Consider the following 26,364-nt stretch of genomic DNA (forward strand, 5'->3'; position numbering starts at 1 on the left):
AAATAGGAATCATACAGATAAGATATATTTGAGGGTCTGTGCTCAAGTTCTTATGTGGAGTAAGATTTAGTCACTGCATTGAATGGGTCATACCAAACTACTATTCATAGCATTCACTTCATCCCTATGCTGGGATGGAAAAATCCACAGCTGAATACTGAGGGATCTATATGCTGCTTCTCTTTTGTCAAACAACAACACATTAAGCTATAAACCACTAATTCTGAAGAAATATTTGCAAAGTAAGAAAATCTTATCAGAAAGAGACAACTGAATAAAAAAACCTTGGCCCATGATATAGAAATCCTTCCCCTTGAGAGCTGATACTCAGCCTGACTCAAAAACAAAAACAAAAACAAAAACAAAAACAAAAACAAAAACAAAAACAAGTAGATAATTTCCTTTGACATTCATAAAATTGCATTTGTTCATATTTGGATGATGAAGATTTCACCAACGTCCTTAACCTGCATATTTGTGATTGTGATTAACCCGAATATTTGTGACTAATCTGAATGTGTGTAATGAAGCACATGAGAAGGCCTGCTGACATCCAATAAGAAACACGAGGCCAATGTGGGAATGCAGCTGGTTGAATAAATTCCCTTTGATGCAATTTTTACATGTAACTTTAATAGCAAAGGACTAAATTCGGTCCAGCTTCATTGAAATCATAGTAAGACAATTTTAAGCAAAAACTAATATTTACCTATTACCCAAGAAATAATGAGCATCTCCATCCAGGAGAAACAGGATGTTTTCATCCTAAATAGTTGTTTGACATTGCCTGTTGTTTCATTAGGTCGGAGTTTGGTGCCATCAAATCTGTCAGCTGCATTCATGACAAGCAGACCAAGAAAAATGGTGAAAGAAGCTGCATGGGCTACAAACTTCATAAATGGTCCACGCATTATCCTCCCCAGCTGCAACAGAGGTTATAAAACAAAAAGATATTGCATCGCCTTCTTCCAAAATAAGAATGTATAAAAAGAACAGGAACACAGAGAAATGTATGTTTCAATAATACAAAGGAACAAAGTCTTGGAAAAAAATTGTACTATGATGCCATACTGATAACCACATTTAAAAGTTTCTGCTTATTTCCCGTTTTCAAAGGGATAATTTTGATTCTCAGTTTCACCATATATGTATTTTTAACTCAGTGTTTTGAAACAATTCTATAATTCTTTTGGGGCATGTTTATGCCTATTATGGGTAATCAAGAGAAATATTTATTATAGTTGTTAAATATCTTCCAAATTTACTTTTCAGTGATCTTTATGAGGCAGAAAAGAAAATGGGATTTTGACACTTACTAAAGGCATTGAATTATCATCAGGAGTACATTATAACTAAAGAATTCTGTTTCCTGACTGACATGATACTGTTTAGCACAGTTATTTTGCAGTTTTTCCAGTTTACTCCCTTTTTAAAAAAATGTCATTAGGCCTCAGGAGGGTATGTTTATAGTTCTGTAGTGTCTTAATTTCCTTCCCGACTCCTTTAATGGAAACATCCTTAACCTTGTGATGACTATGCATGGCTTCAAAACAGTTTAGCATGACACTTAAAAAACCTAAAAGTTCCATAGAAGTTCACACTAGGCTGAACTTTTAGCAGTTATTTACTATAGGGGATAGCTTAAGAGTGCCAATATTAATAGCAAAAGTCTTAGCTAGTTCACTGAGTTGGCAGCTGTAGAAAAATACTCTTATAGCATCTTGACAAAAATTTTATGGAAAGAATTGAAAGCAAGTGTCACAGATCCCAGGTGAAATATATGACTATTTGTGGTCTGGAAAAAAGGAGGGAAGACAGAAAGATGAATTATTGCCATAAGCATTTTTGCTACACTTGTTTCAATATCAAAATCAGATTTATGCCAACTTTACAATCAGCTTTTACAGAAACAAAGAATAAGAGGATGCAATGGTAAGGTCTCAGGCACAGAAAACATTAAGAAAATTAGACAAATATAAAAAGAAGGTACTCTTAAAGGAACACTGTCAAGGTTAGCAGGCACAACATTTCATCTTCTTTCTCCTTTATATATTATTCTGCAAATCCATGTCATTCATTGTTTCTCATTGTTTTCTGAGACAATCTTCAACAACCAATTATTTTGTGTTAACTACAAAAAAGAGCAGATATTTGTCATGGGAAAATATTTTGTTTCAGTCTAGCAAGGAACAGTCATAAACAACATGGAATAAAGCAGAGTTGGAAGATAAAGTACCTTGACAGTGTCCTTTTAAATGCACTAAGCTTGTGTTCACAAACGAAGATGGGTTAGGAGACAGATGCCAGAAAGAGTCATAGCCAGGAAAAAAGAAAAAATATTGAGGGAAGTAGTGTTAATATACCTGTTGATCGTAAACTGAACTCCTAGATCCCCACCCCTTCCAAAAACAAAAAATAGCAAAATAATGTAGTAAAATACTCCCTGGAGGCAGAACTGACCACACCTGACTGATCACACAAATTCTGGAAGTTACTAGGACATTGGTACATGTAAGTGATCCAAGAAAATCTTGAAATGGCACTTTTTAAATCCTGAATCTCTTTATGCAGGGGACATAGGTCAGAAAATAGGACTCTGAGCAAGAAAATGTAAAACACTGCATGATCTTTCAGGATGTTGAGACTTTTCTATAAGCTAGAGTCCTTCTTTAATAGAATTTCACTTAGCAGTTTGACATAATAAATTCCTTCCCATTGCAGAGACCAAGGACATGGTGTTCTAAATGCTCTCTTTCTGTACCTTAAATGCTTTTGATGGTTTCTGATCCTTTGTACGATAGTTTAGACACACTTTTATATATTGATTTGGGTTTAGGTTGCCCTGTGTGAAACCAGGAGTTGGACTCAATGATCCTCATGGGCCCCTTCCAGCTCAGGACATTCTAAGATTCTATGATTCTAGGACAAGATATGGTTAGTTATATTGCATATACCCCATACATAAGGTCATCTAAAGTGTCTGAGGACTTTAGTCAGTGATTAATGTTAGTCCTTCCATGTGAATCTGCAGAAACAGTCTGTATCATAACATTATAGAGTATGGCACTGATATAGAGAAGATAAAATAGGTCTCTGGGTAGCACATCTGTCACAAAGGAAAAAAGCCTGGTAACAAAAAGGGATAATGCATATACTTTTTAGGGGGAACATTTTCCAAGCTCTTCATGTACTGGACATAACACTAAATTTCTTTTCTTCCACTGCAGTGAAATAGAATATGTACAACCCTCAGAACATTCTAGAAACACATAGGGACTGATGTTACTTTTTCAGAAATCCCAACACCAATGGGATGGGAACAGAAAAAGAAGACTGAATTTCAAATTCAGATCCCCATCTTGACCAGAGGTTGACTGAATTACGCATAAATTCATAAAATTATTAATATAAATTCTATTATTAATTATAACTGAAGAGCTCAGACTTTATAAAAATTCTTGTACAAAAGTGAAAATAATATTTCATCTTTCAAAATGTCATGCAACTAAATAGTATTTGAGAAGGTTTGGGTTAATTATGTCTGTAGTTAAACTAAACTACCAGACAGAAAATCAGAGCAAATAGTTCACAAAACTTTTGAAGTGCCTCTAAGTGGATCACCAGCTAAGCTGAGTGGATCACTCACTAAGAGGACATTTGTTGTTCAGAATCTAACACGGGTCAATTCCTGCCAAATCAACAGGCCTCTGTCCACAGCTTTCTCTGAAATTTCTTCCAGATGTGAAACTCCCAATATGCACGTCAAGCTCAAAGTAAGTTTTTGTTTTGTTTTGTTTTGTGCTTTTTTTCCTAGAAGGAAAAGTGTATGGCTGCACAAGTAACTGTCTGAGATATTGTAACTGTTACAAAGACAATAAGGCTGCACCTTTTTTTTTGCCTTTCTCAAAAATGGCATGAGAATTTAAAGAAAAGTATCAGAATAACTTCAATGCCAGTTGTTATTTTCACCATAAATACTGCCTTCTCTTCCTGCTGTCACTGAGACCTACAGTTCCATATCTGGAAAAAATATGGGTAATTTATCTCGGTAGGAAAAAGAAATTATAAAATTCCATCAGTTCATACACAGAATGAACTCCATAGATAGGTAGTGTTATAGATATAATGTTCTTTATTGGAGCAATCCTATGGCAATCCTATGACATTTTTGTCCTAAAAAAAAAAAAAAAAAAAAAAAGGAAACAGATTTTGAAGTATGAGTGAAGTACAAGAAAAGAAATTGCAACTGCTTAAAAAGATGGATTGAATTTTATATTTGCAGAATATAATGAAACATCCAACATATAGATCACAGGATGAGATGATTGAAAAGGAACAGATGAAGTGAAATGTTAAAGGATGTTGTCCCTTGAAACTTGACTTTGAAAAGCTACTTTGAAATAGCTTTTCTAGAATGTATGATTGTTCAAAATGACTTTAAGATCCAATAAATCATTAAAAAAGGGAAATGACAAATAGACAAGTCACTGCTATAGCTGAAAAACAATTACTAAAGTGTTGAATCTCAGGGTGCGTTTTCAGACAAAAACATTCATAAAAATCCTAGTCACTATATAGAAAATTGAAAATAATATAACTGATTTTTATTGTTCGTACTGAAAGAAATGAAAAATACAGCAAAACAGAAAAGACCCACCTTTTCCCTCTCACAGAACAATAAAAAAAAAAAAAAGAAAAAAGACTTCAATCCTCTCTGAAACTTCCTCTATCCCTGGAATCATATGTGCAATGGATTCAGCCTGCTAAAATCATAGATATATTGTGCTCTGTAAGTGTACTGGGTCTGGCTGGAATGTTAACTTTCCCGGCAGCAGCCCATACAGTGCCGTACTCTGTACTTGTAGCTGGAACAGCAGTGTTATCACACCAGTGTTGTGTCTACTGCTGAGCAGCAGTGGCACAGCATTGGGCCTTTCTCTAACCCTCCTAGGGGGTGGGCAAAAAGTGAGGAGAGAAACATCACTAGGGCAGCTGACCTAAACCAACCAAAGGGATATTCCATACCATGTGATATCACACTCAGCAATAAAAGGTGGAAACAGGAAGAAGAGGGGTGGGGTGGGCTCTCGTTGAGAAAACGTCGGTCCTCCTCTCGAACACCGGCTGCGTGCGTTGAGGCCTTGCTTCAAGAACGTGGTCAATCATCGCTCATTTGTGGGAAGTAGAGAGTAATTTCTTTCCTCTGCACTTCCATATAGCCTTCATTTATTTTGTTTGTTTTCCTCCCTTCTTTTTATTTTTCCTTTTCCCCTCCCTTTTCCCCTTTCCCTTTTTATTTCCCCTTACTTAAATTGTTTAGTTCATGGTAGTCTTTATTTAATTATTATAATTATTTCCCTTTAATTAAATTATCCTTATCTCAACCCGTGAGTTGTTCTTTGCTTTACTTCTCCCCCTCCTCATCTAAAGGAGGGGGAGTGAGAGAGCGGTTGTGGGGTTTAGCTGCCCAGCACGGTAAAACCACCACACTGTAAGATCCTTATAAGATCCATTTGTTCCTTCTAATATACTCTCAAAGGAAAACTTCCATCAGTGTCCATTTGCAATGGATAGTGGCTAACCAACTAAAACAGAGTTTCAACACAAAGTTTGGAGAGATTAGAGACTGTAAACTGTCCACAGTGGAAAGGCTTTCCACAGTCTATATGTCACTCAAAGAGATAAAGTGGTAGTATCCAAATCCAAACAACATCATGTTATAAATGGATGCAAGAGAGGCTGCGTGGCTGCTTTAAAAACCTAATGGAATACAATGAGCCACAGCACTGTCTTGACAAGCCAACACAATCCACCTTGACTAGGAAACCAATGATGATTGTGCTAATTTCTGGCTTCATGATCTTGTGACCTTTATCTACTCATTTTCCATAATCAAAAATAAAATTGCCTTTGAGGTAATTAGAGTCAACCCATAGCCAACGGGTTGACAATAGTCAACCCATTAGTCTATCTCTGAAAAATGGAAAATGAGGATTAGTAGTCAGCACTTGACTACTAATGCAGCAACTAATGAAGAATAGTTTGACTCATTGTTTCTACAGTTTCTACAAGATGACTCCTGTTCAGCTACGGTAACTTAACTTAATATACTTTGCATTTAACACAATACAGTTACCTGTCATAATTCCAATTATCAGAACATGTAATACTGCAGCCATTCTGTTCTAACCCAGCTTTAAAATAACACATTTCTGAAGCACCATCTGAGCACACCAGTAATTTATACATATACCTATGCTTCATCTGCCAGCCAGGAATCTAAATGGAAATGTTATAAATATTAATAAATGGCCATTACAAGATTTTGTCAACTGACCTTACTGCAAGGAGCAATCCAGTAAGCCATTGAAAGGAAGGGCAGTCCTACTGCAACAGCGAGAACAACTAGAAACTTCACTGCCATGGTCTGCTGCCGCAAACCTGACAAATTCTCATACCAGATTGAGAGAAGTTGTTGCTGGCAGTTGGGATGTGCTACAAACTGTAATAGAGAAAAGAAACACAACAGAACATTACTATTAGAATACCTTTTATTAAAATAGTAGCCATGTGCAGTGTGTTTGGACTGTGGGACTAGAAAAAACTCAGCTTATATTCAAAGGAGCATTAACAGGAGTATAAGAAAAAAGTTTTTTGATGAGTGTAATCTCCCAGCAATGCACTTGTTGCTATTAGCAACAATAAATACATTAACTTAAAAAAAGGGGTCCATCACGAACTAATTTCCTTCTAAGTGTAATTATCCATCAACTTTATCTGTGCAAACTCCACTTGCTTCCTACATCTCTGATTTTCATGTTGCTACCTCAGAAATTCCAAAACTTTAAGTCTTTCTGTTTTGCAAATGATGCTATACAGCGTTCAGTTATGAAAGAAAAAATACACCATATTTTCACATGCCATGTTGGAAAATATCACTTTTTCAGCTGACATAAGAATACCACTGTCACTTCTGCAGGAAATCAAGGAAGGGCTATTTGTAACTTGGTTATGGAATCTTTTAGACGTATACTGCAAAACTGAAAAGTTGGACTTGCAGCCCTCTTTTCTGTCAAAACTTCTGGAGAGTATAAGAAGCATCTTAAAATGGTAGTATTAATAAATGGTGGATTCTTCTGTGCATTAAAGTTTAAGTCTCAACATGGAAACACAATTAAAAGTTTAAATGAATCCAGTAGATTTTTCAGGAATAGTTCTCTTTGTTCTCTTTTATGTGACTGGCTGAAGGTGCAAGAAATGTCATCTAACAGGCAATGGAAAATGTTGAGAGCAAGTTCCCATTCAAGGCAGGATAAAGACTCAAACACTGTGAAGGACATGTTCAATGTTGTACGTTCCTTTTGAAAGTTTTTTTAGCTCTCTTTAGTGAACTTTGCTTTCCAAATGTTTTGCATGTTTGTGTTCATTTGCTGGTAGGTGCTCCTCAGTCAAAAATGTTTTCTTCTTTTCTTTCATTCATGAACACTGTAAATATTGCTCACATATCAATTTTTAAGGTTTGACCCAGAGATGTGAACTCCATTTCCATAAAAAATTTGAAGCTCTTCCTGTACAAACTAGATCTGTATATTCAGTCCATACTGGATCTTTATGCATTCTGATTCCATTTCTATTTTTTCATTAAAATAAGCAATTGATCATTTTCACTGTATTGATCTGATTTGTTTCATTATGTAGAAATTTTATCAAAGATCTTTCTGCTCTGAGATCAGATAGCCCTACTTTAGGGTAACCTGCTTTCTAAGCATGTTCCTGAACTAAATCCTCGTGTCCCTCATTTGCACAAACTTCATCAAATAATTTCTCACATATATACATAATCTGGAACTTATCAACCTATATTATCCAAGAGAAGCTTCTGAGTAATTCAAGAGTCTGGGTGTAGCTACTAACTCAGCTTGATCCTATTCAATGAGTACATTTCAAATGCAGACCAAAGACTTAAATTGGCAATGGAAATGGAAAGTCAGCCAAAGAAGTGATGTCATGTTTTCAACACTGCCTGGTGCCTAGAGCCCACTGTAGTACTTTTACTCCTAGATTGTGTCTCCAATTATCCACACAGAAAAATATACATTTTCTGTGACACACATAGTTTCATTAAGTTCTCTCAATTTTCTAAGTAAGTCATAACAGCCTGACAAAAAATGGGTATCAATAGCACAAGACTGCTGTGCTATCATCTGTTTTTTATTAAATCTTATACTTTCCCAGGCTTCAGAATTAGTACAAATTTCTTCCACCTTTTTATTTTTTTTTTTTAAGTACACTAAAACTAAAACCAAGTAAATACCTAAAAAATTTGCATACAGCTAGTATTTTCTTAGAACCATTAAGTTGCATACTCACTGTGGCCAGTATCCACCCTGCATATCCATTTCTTTTTCATACTGCAAGCTATTTGGGGTGAGTATTCTTTTGTTTGTAAAATACACTTGATAGAAGGGCCGAAATGTTCATTCAAATGTCAAAAGCTACCGTACCATAAACATTCAATAATCCCATGATTTCATGCCATCAACATAATTGCTTACTTTTTTTACTTCATACTTAATGGCAAGTTTTAAGCGGCTAAGGCTGGGGCGACCATGTTCTCCATTATTATGGCTCATCTCTACATCACCATTCAAAATAGCTTCCACTTCTTCTGTATTTCTGCACAAATCAAGGAGTCCAACTACAAAATCTTTGCATTGCATAGACAATTTCTTGTAATCATTCTGGAAAAGAAAGGAAGAAAGAAAGTGAATTGATGTTTAGAACAAACAGAGAAATACTTCTGCATTCCAGTTATACATTTGTTGAGTATCAATAGTTTTTTTGCATTTTGTTTTGCTTTCTTGTCGTAGGTTAACAGCACTTTTCTATCCAGCATTTACTTCCCCTGAATGTTCACAAAGATTAGGATACATCTCATCTTGGTCATTTAGACCATCAAGTTTTACATCTAGGTTACTTCTCAAGACTTACTTTATAGCCAATCAAAACTTTAATGAAACTTTTAGAAATACTGTATTTTAATGACTATTTCAGACTTTGGTGAGTCGGCCAAAATGTTGCCCTGTAATGGCAAGTTCAGTTGGTTATTGGTTTAACTACCTGTTATTTTTCTCAGTCACTGATTACCAAATCCGTCACTGTAAACCACAATTCATTAACCACTACTTGCTCGCAGCTGTGTTTGGGTCACAAAAGTTAAATTAGGTAGATAGGTAGACAGATGCATACAGATATAGATGTAAATCTAAAGCTAAATAATGTGTATAGACTTATTACCCCCTGCTTAGTTCTTTTGAGAACTAAGAACTTTCTTATTCATATGTCACAATCTTCTGATGTTTTTAATTTTTAATAATTTTAATAATTTTAATTGACTAATTTTTACTAATTTTTAATGTCTTAAAAAGACGTAATTACTGTACATTTTTTCCCAAACAAAAGAATGAAGCAAAAAACAACAACAGCAAAAGTCATACAGAAGTGCTCATGCAGTCTCTAGTTTCATGTTCAAAGTTGCCTTCTACAAACACTGTTACTACAGTGGAACATTTCTCCCTCTTCTGGTCTGTTTTTCATAGCATTCTCTCTTCTATCATTCTTTTTAAAATACTTCCTTATACTAACTGCCAACTAATGCACAGCCAGGAATACAAACCATTATCTGTAGTATGCAGGATATCCTAATTTATTTGCTGAGAGTGTAATTCATATATATTTGTTCTTTATTAAACATAACATACCAGGAGCTTATTACTTGTATATATTAAAGGATTGCATCTGAGTTTTACATTTCACTTCACTTATATGGATGCAAATATTCATAGATGCATACACATACCACTATAGGACTCCATAAGTGTTTGTGATTTATATGTTTAATAATGTAACGTAAGCAAGATAGCTCAGATTTGTCAGAGAATTTTGCATTTCTCTGCAGAGAAGACAGAAACTAAATAATAAAATTAACTTTTTCACGACATGTTGTATATTTTACTGTTGTATTATTTGTTTTCTCTCTATTCAAATGAGTAACTATAGAGATTAACCAAAATCCCAACATCTTGGCAGTTTAAAAAGACGCTTCTTGAGAGTAATATATCACCTTCTGTTTGGCTTTCATTTTTGTACCAGTGGCTAAGGTAAAACTTACTATTCAATCATTTTAATACTGAAATGTTCTCAGAGTTAGAGGAAAAGCAGCTTTTTGACATTCCCAGGCAAAGGAAAAACAAAGAATCAACCTATGTACGTATGTACCTTTTTAGGTACAATGAACAGTTCTAGGCTGATAAATATATGTGATAAATATATGTGCATACACAGTCACACTGGTGACTGAGACATGACATTTTGGATTTTGAGGATTTTCAAAACAGTATGTGAGGAGACCATTACCCCATGGTGGACACCAATGTCTTTGGCCATTTTCCAAACAAAATTCTTTATTCTAATGAAGAATATATATTTTTTTCTGTGTCCCTTGTTTCCTCAGTGCACAAAAATGTGTAGTAACAGCTGAAATGGTTAATTGCAATACATGCTTCTCACCGTCTCCCTGTCTCAGTCACAGATGCACAGTCACTTCCCCTCCAGTTCTCCTGTCTCTTACCATTAATGTGAACCAAGAGAAAATGGTAATTTGTTTGGCTTAACTCACTTTCTAAAATAGCCAACAGCACATTGAGAATTCCACAAGTTTGTGTTTTTGTTTTTGTCTTTTTACTGCAAATCATAAACAATGAATTAAAAAAGCAGCCCTACAAGACTTAAAAAGGCAGTTTGCAATTAATTTACATTTAGAGGCTTAAAAGAATCAGCCCTTAATTCTGCAAGCAGGTAGGTGTGTGCTTTATTTTATGTGTGACAAAGTTGGTTCCAGGCTTCTCTGAAGTTCAGGAAAATCTCCGCTTTGCCAAATGTTGGCAAGCCAAGGTTGAGGGATCAGCACCCCAGGCTGCTCCCACCCTGCAAAAGGAGGGTGAAGATTTGGGGTAAGCACTCTGGAGAAGGATGAACAGGACCCTGGTGGCAGAGGAATGACAGGAGAGATGGGGATGGCAGTGGACGTTGTGTCCAGCAGTGTCACCTGTCCTTCCTGGCAGTCTGTCCTGGTGGTCTGGGTAGGAAAGCAGAGGCCACTGGGCCGACCACATCCTGGGCCAGCCGTTTGCCTCACCTCTGACCCCATAAGCAGGACAGCAGTGTTGGCACCACCACAACTGATCCTCCCAGAAGAAAGGACCCCTCTCTACGCTGCCTCCTGTGAAAAGCCACTGGCTCCTGGTGGATTTAGGATTTACCAGTGCCTTGGTAGGGACGCCCCAAAAGTGGGTCCTAAATGTTGGACCTAGGCATCTAAGTAGGTAGAGAAACATATTATCCCCCTTACAAATGAAGCCTTTACCCCTTCCATGTCTCAGGTGTTCATCTCTAAAAGGTGATGATAACCTTTCTCTAAAAGAGCAATGAATACCCACAATCAAGACTTGGGACCCTAATTCTGTAACAAGGGTTAACTGAAAACAAACAGAAAATCAGGCTTTGAGTTGATAGTTTGGATTTTGATTCTCATCAGGAATGAAAACTTAAAAGACTTTATTGGGGTATTAATTTACACCAAACAGCAACACATCTACATTTATTGAAAAAAAAAATATTTTTCCACTCCATCACATTATATAATAAAACAGTGTGTTGCCATTATAGCTGCAGAGAACTCTGCATTCAATGCAAATCTTATCCTTTTTGAACAGCGCTGGGCCACAGCTGTCCCTCTCAAAACTCCAGGCCATATCTCTGCAGGACAATATTTGTCAGATATCATCTTCATACTTATGGACAGAGCAGAGATATTAGCTCTAGGGTGGGCAAAGAATTTAGATGAAAGAAAATACAAACGCAATACTCCAAATAAGGATTCATATGCTATCAAACCTCATAAAGCTGCTCACTTAGCTATGTTGTACAAAGTTAAATTAAATGGCTTTCAGAAAATCTTGCAGATTTCAAAATTTCTCGGGAAGCCTACATTAACTGTGTGCTTGGTACAGAAATACTACACACAACAGTCCAGTTACTCTTTCTTCAGCAGTCATGCTCTACTTTTTTCTGTATTTATCCATAATAAAGAATTATCCTCCAAAACACTTATAAGGACAATTCCTACAGATGTCTGAAGCAAAGAAAGGAGCTTGTTCCAGAGAATAGTGCTTTCTGCTGAGTATGGGATTTGAAATTGGGTCTAAATCACAGTTTCATGGTTAGTGTTATCTCAAATAATACTCCATCAGCACTGAAAAATAGGTGAATTTTAAAACAGTATATTGCCAGTAAACTCAATTTTCATTTAGAAATGTTTTAGAATATTTCAAATGGCTCAGGTAAACCCTAGGTGGAGCTAAAGATTTACCATGTCCAGCTAATCCATGCACAGAAGACATACTTACTTAGATTACACTAATATGTGTAACACATTTTAACCAAATCCACATTTTTATTCATAATCTACACTCCGAACAACTGTAGCCAACTCCTGAAGAAAGTAAGGGTAACAATTTTATAGATAAATTGCTGGGATATAAGCAGTGATACGAGCTGACAGGATCACAGACAAGCCCAGACAGAATAGATGATGGTGTCCATTTCCTGCAGCTTTGTAAACACAACCTTTGTACTGTCTGCATTGAACCTAAGCCAGGTAGTTTGCAGTCAAGCCCCAAGGTTGTGTAGATATTGTAAATGTTACTACTTACATACAGTGTAAATGTTAACACTTTTCATTGCACATACATGTATAAATATATTCCCCTGTCTTTAATGTTTATCCAGAATGGCCTTATCATTTTAGTACTTACAAAAATGTTCCTGAAAGACCTTACGTCACCAGCTGCCTGCTCCTGGTTAAACCTTAAATTAACAGAGACTTAAACTTCTGTGTTGCCTTGTGCTCTTGCTCCTCACTGTTCCTATTCCTTTCACCCTACCCTAAAGCACGTGTGTGTCCCCAGCAGAGCTTGGCTGACTTATGCTCAGCAATATGGAGCTGCTCTGCCTCTTGTCCAGCCTCCTGCTTCTGCTGAGTGACAGTACCTCAAAATCTCATTTGCAATTCTTCACACAATATTATCCTGTAAGCAGTAGACAACAGCAACAAAAGAGGAACTTTTTTTAAAGGTCACTTGGGGTTGAGCCAGGTCACACAGTATAAGGTCCTCCTCATGGAACAGCAGTGCAGGCTGCAGAAGCCTGTTGTCTGAACCAGTCCATCTTTTCTCACACCTGTGCTGCATTTCCTGGCCCTGGTGGCACCAGGGACAAACACTGTGCCCCCTGTTCACCCCATCAGTTCTGTACTGCAGCACGCATCTGAAGAACAATTCTTGCTGACAGTTCCAGATGATGATTTTATTTAACAATCTTAACTTGTGTCACTCCAACTGTGGTAAACGGAGCTATACAGTCCCTACAAATCAGACATGCCATTGGTCTCAACATAGCTGTGAACTTAACAGGCTGCATTTATGGTGTATAAAAATGTTTTTCTCTTCTGTTCTAAATTTACTCCCCTTTAAGTTAATCAAGTCCTTTTGTTCATATCTTCAGCAGCTGCTAAAGCAAAAGAAACAAGAGTATGTGGTTTAAATACTTTTCTCTAAACTGTACATGCAAGCACTGGATAAAACCTCTGTCCCAAGGTCCTAACGATTTCTGCCAGGGACTCCATGGGGCAGACTTCTATCCTCTGCATTAAGCTGAAATGTTTTTTCCAGACATAGGTCTTATTGATATAAAATAAAAATTCTCCCCTGTTCCTATCCAGCAGTTTAACTCTTGTTTTTTAGATCCCCTTGCACATTCCACCTCCTTTTTTTCCCTCTTAAAGAAAGATTTCAGCTTCCTGTATATGGATTGGTGCCACAAAGATACAGTGCAAGCATGAGTTAGGAGCAACTAATTCAGATTTGAAGCATCTCAGCTCAAGTCAGCTAAACAAAGACAGGTTCATGACCTTGAGAACTGTGCTTAAAAGCCGTGTTTAAAAGATTAACATTAAATATTGATCAAGACAACTTCACACTCTTCCTAACACAACATAAGAAATGATTCTTTTAATGCTTTGGAGAGGGTTTGCTCTCCTGGTAGAGAAGACTAGATATCATGCTGTGTCACAGTAATATCATATATTAGCACCTTCTTTCAACAGGGTCCCAGTTCAAGTGATGTTAGTTAATCTAAGTGTTCTGGTTTGGGCTGGGATTAAGTTTTGTTTGTTTGTTTGTTTGTTGTTGTTTTTTTTTTTTTCATAGAGGTTTGTATCATGCTGTATGTTTGGATTTTGGATGAAAATATTGGTGATAACACACTGATGTTTTAGTTGCTGCAGAGCAGCGCTCACATAGACCAAGGACTGTTCAGCTCCTGGTACTGCCCTGCCAGCGAGATACCTGGGAGTGCACCAGGAGCTGGAAGGGGACGCAACCAGGAGCTGACCCAGACTGGCCAAAGGGATGTCCCATACCATATGATGTTATGTTTAACAATAACAGCTGGGGGCAGTTGGACGGGGAAGCTGCCATTGCTCGGGGACTAGCTGGGCATCAGTCAGCTGGTGGTGAGAAATCTTGTGTATTGCTTGCTGTTTCTTTGCTTTTTTTTTTTTTTTTTTTATGAAACTGTCTGACTGGTGGAGCAGTGAGAGAGAGCCTGTGGGTTCTTAGCTGGTTCTTAGTTAATTAACCAAAAGGGGTTAAACCACAACAGTGTCATAATTAACAATGCTTATGTTTTGTCATAATTAACAATGCTTATGTTTGAACAAGGCCCACGTGGCAGTTACTGAAAGCAAAAAGCTTCTATCTATGACTCTTACAGTCTTAAATAATAGAAATAAACTGGGAAATAGAAATATTTTTTTAGGCTGCGCACCAGTGTATCCACACACACACACACACAAAAGAATATTCATGCTCCAAAGATCTAATGGGCACTGAATCTCTGGGTCTATTGATTTTGTTTCAAAATCATGCATTTGTGTAACATTACAAATTCTGTATAACATTGAAAAAGTCTTTAACTTCGCTGAGTTCAACTATAACCAAGTATAAATTAGTAAAAGACAAGAAGAGATGAGTAGAAACACAAGAGAAAAGCTATGCATTAAAAGGGAAAAGAAGGACATTATTTAGAGTCCTTTTAGTGAATAACTGTAAAATGTTGTAAGAAATGACAAAAAGTTTTCAGTTCAACTATGAGAAAATAATGAATGTGTGAGGTTTTGAGTAGAATTGTTCAATTTGGCTTGCATAAGTGACAAAACTGTCCAACCTTAGTCTCCTCTTTCCCCTGTCATAAACCAGCTTCTCCCACAAGTTTGAAGGTCAGGTTGTGTCTCCTTTACTATCCTGCCTGATAGGATGTGGCACTGGCACCTTCTACACACATGGTATGAATTACAATCAGCACAGAGCAATAAGTTCCCAGAAATTTAAATGTTCCATTCATGAAACAATTACACATTTCCCCATGTTATTGTTCTTATTAATGAAGCTGATGCCAATGTCTTCCTGTTCAAGGAACACGAGAAAAGCCTTTAATTGAACTTCATAATTCTGTGTCTGTCAGAATAGGTATCGTTCTACTCACCTTAAACTCTTTTTCAATATTAGCAAGCACGGCCAGCTCATTACTGAGCTCTAAGGCAGTCATTACGGGGTCTTCACTGGATAAAGACAGATAAGCGGGGCTGGCTAGACCTTTGTAGGCATTGATTCTGGACCGAGAATGGCTGAAAGAGTCATGCTTTTGTTTCTGATTGCATTCACTGCATTTACAGAAATAGTCATGTGGCCTATCGATCCGAGCCCCTTTTCTCAACAGAGTGTGGACGATCTCATACTCATGGCAGTGAGCAGCCAGGATGATTGGTGTAACATCATGGGAAAACCGTGTTCCATCTTCATCATATGCATAGAAGTCATCATGCTGGAGCTCTGACTGGCTTGGACTTAATGCAAGCCTCTTGCCTTCTGCAAATGCGGGATGGTTTAGGATGGCTTCCACTATCCGAACGTAACCTTTGCTAATAGCCAAAAGCAAGGCATCGCCAACCCGAGACAGGTTCTCCTTCTTCAGTAGAAGTTCTGTGATCTCCAGGTGCTCATTGGCAACTGCTAGCTGCAAGGCATTCTGCCCCATATAGTCCACACAATTGACATTGAGTGAGGGGCAGTCTTCTAGCATTTTGCGAATCACCGGGATATTTCCATATTCTGCTGCATCCAAAAAGCGTTCCTCCTCAAGAGAAAGACTTGTTGAGCGGTCATTAAACATATACGCTGGCCCTCGACTGGCCTGCCTCCTCCCCTTCTCCCGGAGAATAGTCTGTCGTCGTAGCGCTAGTCTATTTTCATTGCCTCGGCTGTGTGGAAATAAAGAAAGTATTAATTCTGCTGTATGCAAGGGCATGTCCATGTTAAACAATAATTAATAAAAATATTTTTCATCATTTATCTGCAGCATATTTTTAATGCAGTATGAAGACCAGAAATTCTGTCTTTGATGCATTTGTAACCACTGTCACTGCACAGATCTGGAATCTATAGTGCGCTACACTTTCTTTCAACAAGAAGAGAAAGCCCTAGTCAATCATCATTTAAGAGTACATTTCTTTTCTTATTTCTTCCTTCATAACTGTTGCATAAACTTCAGTGAAACTGGATTCTGCTTTATATTACACAGGTAGAGTAACAGTTTTAAAGGCAAGGTTCTTTTCCAGGTTTACACAAAAAAAATCCTCTTTTTCTCTCGTACTTCTCTATCTACACAATCTTATCTTCTCAGCATTGTCTCATATCCCAAGCTTTCCTCCGATATGCATAGTCACTTCATGAAAAGAGTGCTTCTTATTACAATCTAGGAAAGAAGATAGCATTATAATAACATTTGTACATGCTAAGATTTGACTTTTTGGCTAGAAGAATATTTTTACCAGAAAACATTCAGATAAGTTTGTGAATTTCTTCAAGAAAAGCAAAATTACGTTTTCCTGGATGAATGTACTATTTTATGACATCTTTGCTTGCCCTAGCAGGGATATTTTGAGGACCTTCACTGTAACAGCTCAGTAGCAAAAAAGAATATCAGATCTCAAGTTGCATATATTTGAAATACAGAGACGACTTGGAGAACAGAGATGCAAGGTGATATGTGCAATGACTGCCTCAGTTCAGACACTGATGGTATCAACAGCACCCTGTAGAGAAAATAGCCCGGGTCTGCTCTGCTGGTACAAGGAGACACAGTGACACCTCATGAGCATAGGTGTCAGGTGGCCCTTCAGAAAGCCACCAGTCCCTACAGATGCCATTTTACCCAAAGCTTTTTTCTTGGTCTACTTTAGTGCTAAGTCACAGCTCAGAGTGAAGCTAAGTTGCGGTGTGAAAGGGGTCAGCAGCCATGGAACAAGGGATTAAACAGCAGGACACATGAACATGGAAATTTTCCAAAGAGCCACCTGCCTCAGAAAAGCAGGCAGGAAGACTTCAATTGATTTTATTATTTTATTGGCATCACCACATCAGCAGTGCTACTGATAGTAGTACTAGTGTCTAGCCTACATTTTTAGCCTGATTTATCCTCTTTGCCCTGATGGTGTTTTTATGATATCTAGAATTGGCTGCTCAGTCATAAATTGAATCTCTACACAATAAAAGTGTATCTGCTGCATTGTATGACATCTCTTCCTCCACAACTCCACAATCCTTTTCATTATTACAGTACATAACCTTGATATTCCCCTATTAATTCAGCCACTTAATGGCTTGCCTCAAAATCCTGCCAATTCTTGCCTAATGACAGCTCTGAAATGCGAACCATCCTTTTGTTTCTACCACAGAAATCCACATCCTTCACTTAACTTCTCTTACTCATTAACTATTCATTTATTAAAACATAAAATGAACAATTTCAAAACTAAGCTTGTTGAGGAATGTTTAATTACCTGCTGTGTTTTTTTTTCAGGGCAAAATATGATACATTCTTTTTAACAAGAAGAAAATCTAATTCATGACACTGCTGTCTCAGAACAGATCCTAATCCTCAACAGAAATTCAATTGCAAATCATTTTCTCTCCTGAAATTACTGTTAAACTACACAATATTCACTACAACTTCACCTTTTTCCTTTTTGAATGGTAACTTAATAACTCTTTACATATGTAAGCTCAAAGATACTTCAGTATTTTCAATATTGCCACAAAATAATAACTGCAAGCAACATTTTATTTATTAAATACATACCAATGAATATGATTTTGAGTATTTAAATGACAAAGTAAAAAAAAAAAAATCAATCACTTGAATCAGTGACTCAAAACTTCTTCACAAAAAGTAACATTACAAAATATCTTCTAATAATAATCTTCTAAATTGTTTATATTTAATTTTGCTGTACATTTCCTTCCTGCCTTTTATATTCTCTGTTTCAGAGATATAGTCCTTTCCTCATTGGAAATGCTTTGAATTGTCAACATCTTAAGTCCAATAGGGCAATTACTTTTGCAAGATATGAAAGGTATGAAATAAAGAGTAACTCAAAATTGACAATTATAACATTATTCAATATGCAGACAATACTGATAATGTATGACAATGGCAAGTTTATAGCCTTTCTTGGGCCTATGTCATGGTATGGAATAGAGTTAGACCCCATCCTCTTCTACTCATTGAGATCTGTGTTGAGGACTGTCTCAACACAGATCTCAATGAGTAGAAGGACTTGGTTCAAAGCATACATGAGAGCATGGATATATATGCTGATGTCTTATAGGTAAATTGCTGGTTGAAAAAAAATCCATCCATATTTCCACATATTTTATAAATATACATATATTTATAATTGTATGTGTTGAAAAGTCCACCTTTGAAGAAGTTTCACAGAAAACATGAAAACTAAAAAGATGATAACGTAACTGGCATTGTTGACAATATTGGTGCTAAAAACAGAAATTCACTAAACAGAAGTCATTTTTTTTACCTACCTGCAAGTGTTTTAGTGGAAATGTGTGTGCTAAATTGAATGCAGGACATAAGTGGTAGAACAGAACCATCTAAGCAGAGAAACTAGGTGCTCACAATAACAAAATGAAAGTTTTATTATTGAAATTAAACATACTTCTTTTCAGTATTTGTTACAAATTGATAGAACTATGATTGAAATACAAGACACGTTATAGAGCACATTAGTTATATCTTACATAAGTCTGAGTTTCCAGCCCAATTAATAAATTTAAAGTAAAAATTCTCTAATATCCTGATCAGTCTGGAAACCATGCAGCTTTTTAACCCCTTTTTTATTTCTTTACTCTGTAAAAGCCATTTTAAGTTATTTTCTCAGAGTGAGTTTTGCCTGACTCAACAGGCAGTAGGAGCAGACAATAAGTAACAAGTGTCTATAGTGTACTATCTTTAATCTATTTATTGTGTTTATCAAAGGAAAGATTTTGAGAGATTTTATTTAATGGAAATATATATCAGCATAAGTTACTACAAGTCATAACCATCTTCTAAGAAAAATCACTGCAACACCTATCACATTAGAAATTGCCAGATGACGCATATTCTCTGATATAAATCTTAATTTACATCAATTTTACATCAATTGATGTAAAAATTAATTTACATCAATTAATTCTAAAGGCCCAAACCACACCCTTTTAAGAAATATTTGTTGTTTTGCTCCAACTGGTATCACAGTATCTCCCTCAAACCTTACTCCATCCATTTTTCTCCTGTTCTTTCCATATGTGCAGCAAATATGTACATGAATACTCCTCCTGATAATATCTACTATCCAAAAAGCCATGATGGCTCTCCTGTATATCAAGGGAAGTGTTCTCAAAGACTAAGATCACTTTAATAAGTTTAAACACTTCAGCTTTTACAATTGATAAAGGTAAATGGACACCATTACACAAAGGATTCAGAGCACGAACTTCATGTCTTTGCAGATGATGTACTGAGTATAGGACAGTTATCACCATTCATATAACATAATTTATGTTTATGTTAGCCTAAGACAAATAACCTAACTTCACTGCATCTGCTCAAGTCATGATAATACATCTCCTCTGCTTATCCTCATCCTTCTGATTCTATCTTTTGGCAGAAACATTGAGAGAATAAATGTACATGCAGCGAGGGCATTAGGAAAGTTAAAGTTCAGCTAGAGTTAAAAGTAGCAAAGGATGACTGAAGACCAGAAAAAACAGCTTCTGAGAATAAATAGCAGCACAAGGAGGGCTGAAGAATTCATGTGGACCCACTGTTCAATAGGTGGTAGATCTAGAGACAAAGGACATCATAGGTCAGACAGTTACTCAATGCTTTCTCTGCTTCAGTTTCTACCAGGAAAGTCTGTGCCCAGACCTCGAAAGTGCACAAGCCAAGCAGCATTATCTACATTCAGCGATGTAGATATACATCAGTCCTTGCATCCAGGGGACAGAGGGAGCTGACAGATGTCATAGCAAAGCTGCTTTCTATCATCTCTCAGAGTGCATAGTAACTAGAGGAATTTTTATTCATAGGAAACAAGTTTGCCCACTTTTTAACCTCCCCATTGGCTTTTCAATTTTGAATAAGCTAACCACTGAATTGCAATGGCAGAAAAGTCTGAAATGTATATGCCATCTTATTGAGCAGCATTCTGGCAAGCTGCATCTAGATACTTAGTCCTGAACTACTTCTTTCTTCTTGATCTATGCAGCTTCATTTATTGATAAATGTTATTTAAATAATTTACACTTACATTATTTGAATAGACAATAAATTCAGCCTATAATAAAGTATCACAATTTTAAAAATTCCTTCAAAAAATAGAGATATATTCAGCGTAGATTACCGCGTCTTATATAACTGATTCAAAATACATATTTTCACCTGCCTTGCAAAAATAATCCAGTACTAAATGATGTTGCTAGCTTTTGATCCTTATAAAGTCAAAGGAAACAACCTCTTGAGTTAGAAGATTGGTCAATTTTTTTACTGACAGGCTAACTGAACTTCAGTTAACTGACAAAAATCTACAGTTCATTAAACACGTTCATTTTTTAAATAATAGAAACTGATTATGTTTCTATTCCAGCAACACATTCAGTAGGATTTATCAAAACAAAGAATAATCATTGCTAGTAAAGAACACTTAAAATCAGCTTGTTTGTCCAGTAACATTTCCTCTTTCCTTGCCTGAATTTATAAGAAAATCACTGCTTAAACGGGAAATTAAATATATACATTCCCTAGACAGTAGCTCGTCTTCTGGAGCAGAACTTATTACAGACTGAAATAGAATATTTTTGTATTGTTCGCTGTAGCACATCTCTGATGCAGATCTCTAAAATTTCAGTGTAATCCATTTTCAATAGTTTTTCCCTGCATCGATATATTTTATATGTATGAAATGAATTTCCCGTTACACCCATTTGCAATTGCAATTAATTAAAGTTAAGGCTCTGTAATTAAAACTGGTTCTTGTAGCACAAGACTCTAAGTATGTTTAATTGTAACAGAGGAAGCAAATTATTCTACTTTATTATTTTCTGTTTAATTAGATACACGGAGTAAAAATTAATTCAGTAATTTGTTAAGAAAGGTATAAGATATTTGGTTGCCTCCAAAAGAAGGGAGAACTTGCTGTTCCAGAAGAGGATGTTCAGTGTTATGCTCTGACATTCTTAAATTTATTTCACCATTACAAAGGTCTTTTCATTCACTTTTTTATCAAGAAGATACCTATGTTAGCACCTATTGGCACAGACTCTGGCCACATAATTCATGAAGCAACATGAAATATTAGCCTTTACAATATATTGAATAACTGTTGGTTGAAACAAATAATTAATGCACTTTTGTGGGAATGTAGTCTAAAGGACTAACTCATTTCTAAGAGCCAGAAAGACCAAACCTGGAATACCTGCATCATTTTGGGTACCATATTACAGGAAGTATTCATATAAAATAAGAAATGTAACACAATGGAGCAGAGTCACACAGTCTCCACTGTATTTTCAACTTAAAGCACAATAAAGTTGACTTTGTGAATTATACAGGGTCATATTCAACTCATGTCTACCATAGAAACAGTATGATTTTTCTATAAATTGATTTTGATTTACTCTCTAGATAAAGAAGAATTCTGCTGTCTACCTTTAGTATTTATTTTAGGATAGCATAAATATTCATGCGGAATACCTGTACTTTTCGATTATTCAAAAAGGATCCTAGCTGATTAGATGAGATTAAGGCCTCCTTTAATGTATATAATTTAGTAGGAATGTGGACCACCAAAGAATCATGGAGTCAAGTCCATGCACAGAAAGCCACAAAGCACACAAACCATCTCAAAAAATTCCCATAAATATATCAAGTTCTGCCTTAAAGGAAATTGCTGTTTTCCTGGGGTTTTATTTTCTCTCACTAATCCCACTTAAAAACTAATCCTGAGTTTGATTGTTCTTGCAGTTAGAAACATTCATCTAATTTTCAGTCTAAATGCAATAATGGCCAATTTATATCTATTTGGTTTTGTTTGGAAACCAGAATTGTCTTTCAAATTAAGTAGCATTTTCCCCTGACAGTGTTTACTTGCAACACACAAATACGAAGCAATCATACACACTCTCAAACTTCATTTTGCTGAGCTAAATCGAGCTAATCTCATTTCCTGCTACTTCCATGCATTAAACCTGCCACAGAACAAAACCCCACTCAATGACACATTCCTAAACCATACAGTAATTCCACATCAATATTTGCAGTAAAATGATTAGCAACCATTTTGTGTTTAAATGTGCATCTTCGGCTATCTCACTGGTGCACTTACATCCAAGACATCATATGGGCATTAATGACTCTTCTGGAGGACAGAGATAAGTCTCCTGCCTTTGCTGACTTTCCTTAATCAGCTTTCAGGAAGTGAGAGTCTAATTTACAAAATGAAAGAACTGTGTTGAAAGATCCTATTTCAAACCTCAACTCTTTTCAAGGACACCGACTTTCCCTATGAAGAGCTGTTGAGCTGGGAAAGTCTAGGAGTGAGAAACAATTGTGAGCATCTCCAGCATCATAATCCTAAGTAGAAAGCATTTTAGAAGAGTCTGTAATAGCAGAAAAAGTCTGAATGAGCATGGGTGGTGACAGCACAGCCCCCTTCTCTTTTTCATTTAATCATGTAAAAGGCTTTATTATATTCAAAAATTCAAAGACCTTAACTACATATTTTGTAAGAGTACTCTGTTAACTCACTTTAACTCAGGCTTTGGCTTAACTTCAAAATTTTATTACCTCTGGAGTAAGATTATACAGCTTCTTAGGAAATTAGAACATATAAACTCAATAAATCCAATTATGCCTCTGTCTTCATGACCATGCTTTAGTGAGAGAGATTACACTGAAGCCATTAACTTAAGTAAATTCATGCACAAACAGACATAATGACCATAGTTCTCATGAAGAGGAAATAAATGTGTAATGCAAATCTACAGGCTGGAAGCATGGCTAAGGAAAAAAAGAGGGTAGCGACTGCCAACAGCATCCTAAATAAAAATATTAAAGTCATAAATACTCCCAGAGCAAAGAGAATGAAAGAAGTATAGTATATGGCCACACTGGCTTAAGTTACTCAAGTCACTCAATGTCCTAAAGTTACTCAATGTTACAAGTTACAAGTTGCTCAATGTCCTAAAGTCAAGAATTATGAAAATTTGCCAATTACTAAGCATGAGAATAACTTCAACAAGCCGAAACAATGTCAAAAACATAGTAATCATCTCTGAATCACCTCTCTGGGTGAGCTTCCAGAAAACCTGAAAGAGCCACAGACTTCATTTAAAAAAATCATAGATTCATAGAATATCCCGAGTTGGAAGGGACCCATAAGGATCATCGAGTCCAACAACAAAGATAAAAAGTGATGTAAATGAAATCAATCATTTTCAAATTTAATTTTCAAAAAGTGTTGGTGAATTTCCAATAATTAGTAATTAGCTACAAGATCAGATACTAGTAGCACCAAATAAGGCCCTCAGCTGCAAACACCGAAGAATAAATCATCTTGAACCAGGCAGGAGCCTTGTATATGCTGCAGGTCTTTAGACTTTCATTGCTGTGACACATAACATTCTAAATACAAACTAAAGAAAGAAGCTGAATGAAACCTTGAAGAGGAAGCTCAACTCTGGAAAATTGTAGTTATCAATCCAAGGTTATAAAGACAAGTTGCTCAGAAAATCTGACTTAGATGTGGTACTACTTAGTATTTTCAATAAATTTTCTGGATGATAGAATAAAAACTCCATGTTTTACATTCTCACAGGAACTTAGTTTGGGAGGAATCATAAACAGGAGGAAAGCAATGTCAGAATTTTGAATGGGCCTGACAAGAAGTGGTCTAAAATAAAAAACAATACAGAACAACTGGAATTAGTCTAGTAGGTAACAACAGAACCGATCAAGAGTCTGGAAGATGTAAAATAAAGTATGAGCAGGTTTTGTTTGATCTTGAGAAGACTGAAGGAATTTAAATAGTGTTCAAATTATTGTGTAAGAGGGGAATAATTTGTCTCTATTTAGTAAGCTTTATTGGTAAGTACCCTGCACCTCTGAAAACCCTAAAACTTGTTGATAAGGTATTTAGAGAAGAGAGAATTACTTGTATATTCTACTCTTCTACTTTCCCTTACCTTTTCCTTATATGTATATATAAAATATGTAAATATAAACATATCTGGTATATAACAATATATAATATGCAATTTGTAATACACATATAAAATTATATTTAGGTTTTATATAAATAATATTAAATAATATATACTTAGTCCAGAGATAGGATGTATGCTGAGACAGATGTGGTCTGAACCTGTATTGCTATGCCATGCTACAGAACAGGAAGTGATAGGCTGTAGAAAGGAAGATTACGTTAAAATTTCAAATGTAAAGGCAGATACTGGCTGGAAACAAATATCTGTACAAATCTTGGATTTTCAGTCACCAGAGATATTGAAGAATAGCTAAGATAAAGCCCTGTTAGGAATGGCTATGGGACAGCTGACCTTGCTTGGTGAAGAGGAATTGGATAAGATGTCCAGATTCCATGTCTCTCCTAGCCATGTTGTCCACTCGCCCTGCAAGTCATTAACAGGGACATACTTGTTTTATGAGGGAAGACAAACCCCTCAGAACATGTTATTCAGTAGCCACGCATCTTTTGCAATTCTCCATCATCACACAGTTGCTAAATCTGATATAGCCCCATTTCACAGGCCTGAATGCCAGGTCAGGGTATTGGTTCTTCTCATCTCCAGGTTGGAGCTCAGCACAGAGCAGCAGAGACAGCCTGTGGGGCCATCACTCATACAGCATCAGAAATAATTACCTTTGACACGCAGCAAGATTGATTCTTTTGCCACTGTTTTCTAATTGAATGATATTTGATTATTCTTCAATCTGCTTAAAGATAAGGAGAAACATCTCTTAATGACATCCACATTGGTATAAAGATTTGAATTACCTCCATAAACCTTTGAAGTTGGTGCTAAAATGTTTTTGGGCTACAGCTGAAGAACTCTGTAAATAACAAGCCAAAAATACAGGTGGACATTTACAGAATATTTTCCAAATAACCAAAGACAGAGACTGCAGTAGAAGTGAGAAAAGGCCACAATGAACATCCCTTAAGTACTTCATTTTTTGCAGCACTTGAAAGGGTTCTGCAAATACGAGTATTTCTACTTGCATAAATCCTGGACAAACATGGTGTGGGTTTGTTTGTTTGTTTGTTTGTTTTGTTTTGTTGGGGGATGGGGTTATGGCAGGGGGCATGTTGGTTTGTGTGTTTTTTGTTGTTTGTTTTTTTTTCCTCAGAAGCACATCTAACACCAAGCATGAAGTATGTAATCTTTGGGAATGTTATCTGAAGTTATGGTAGAAATTGATGTGTCCACTGGGACTGCCCTTGAGGCACTTCTGAGACATGGATAGTTACAGCTTTTTGTTTATGTACTGTTGAGAAGTGTTTTCTCCAAGCTTCTTTACTATGTCGTGCAAATGCTTTTGTACAGAAGTGGTTAAAAATAATTTGATTTTAGAAAGTATTTCCTTGTCCACGGCTTGGTGAAAAGTTCAAATCTGTTGATGCGAAATTGGAAGGGTAATGGTCTGACTAACGTTTTCTTCAGGGAATAGCAGAAGATTTTCCTCTCTCCCCTGAAAAAATAGTTCAGTGGCTATTCAATGTTTGATGGAGAGAAAGCACACAACACAGAGCAAACAGCCATTTCCCAGGCT

The 26,364-nt window shown here is 36.3% G+C and overlaps 1 protein-coding gene across 1 annotated transcript in view; it reads right to left on the reverse strand.

Moving 5' to 3' along the window:
* TRPC6 (transient receptor potential cation channel subfamily C member 6) overlaps window positions 1-26,364 on the reverse strand; it is a gene marked incomplete at both ends in the record, with an annotated part of 99,252 nt that overhangs the window by 20,406 nt on the left and 52,482 nt on the right. The window contains 4 exons of the mRNA XM_084284748.1: window positions 710-923; window positions 6,338-6,502; window positions 8,556-8,741; window positions 15,664-16,438. Coding sequence (XP_084140874.1) covers window positions 710-923; window positions 6,338-6,502; window positions 8,556-8,741; window positions 15,664-16,438 — 1,340 coding nt within the window. The remainder of the gene's footprint in view (window positions 1-709; window positions 924-6,337; window positions 6,503-8,555; window positions 8,742-15,663; window positions 16,439-26,364) is intronic.

This window comes from Netta rufina (assembly GCF_964035555.1).
Source record: "Netta rufina genome assembly, chromosome: 1".
NCBI classification, from domain to species: domain Eukaryota; kingdom Metazoa; phylum Chordata; class Aves; order Anseriformes; family Anatidae; genus Netta; species Netta rufina.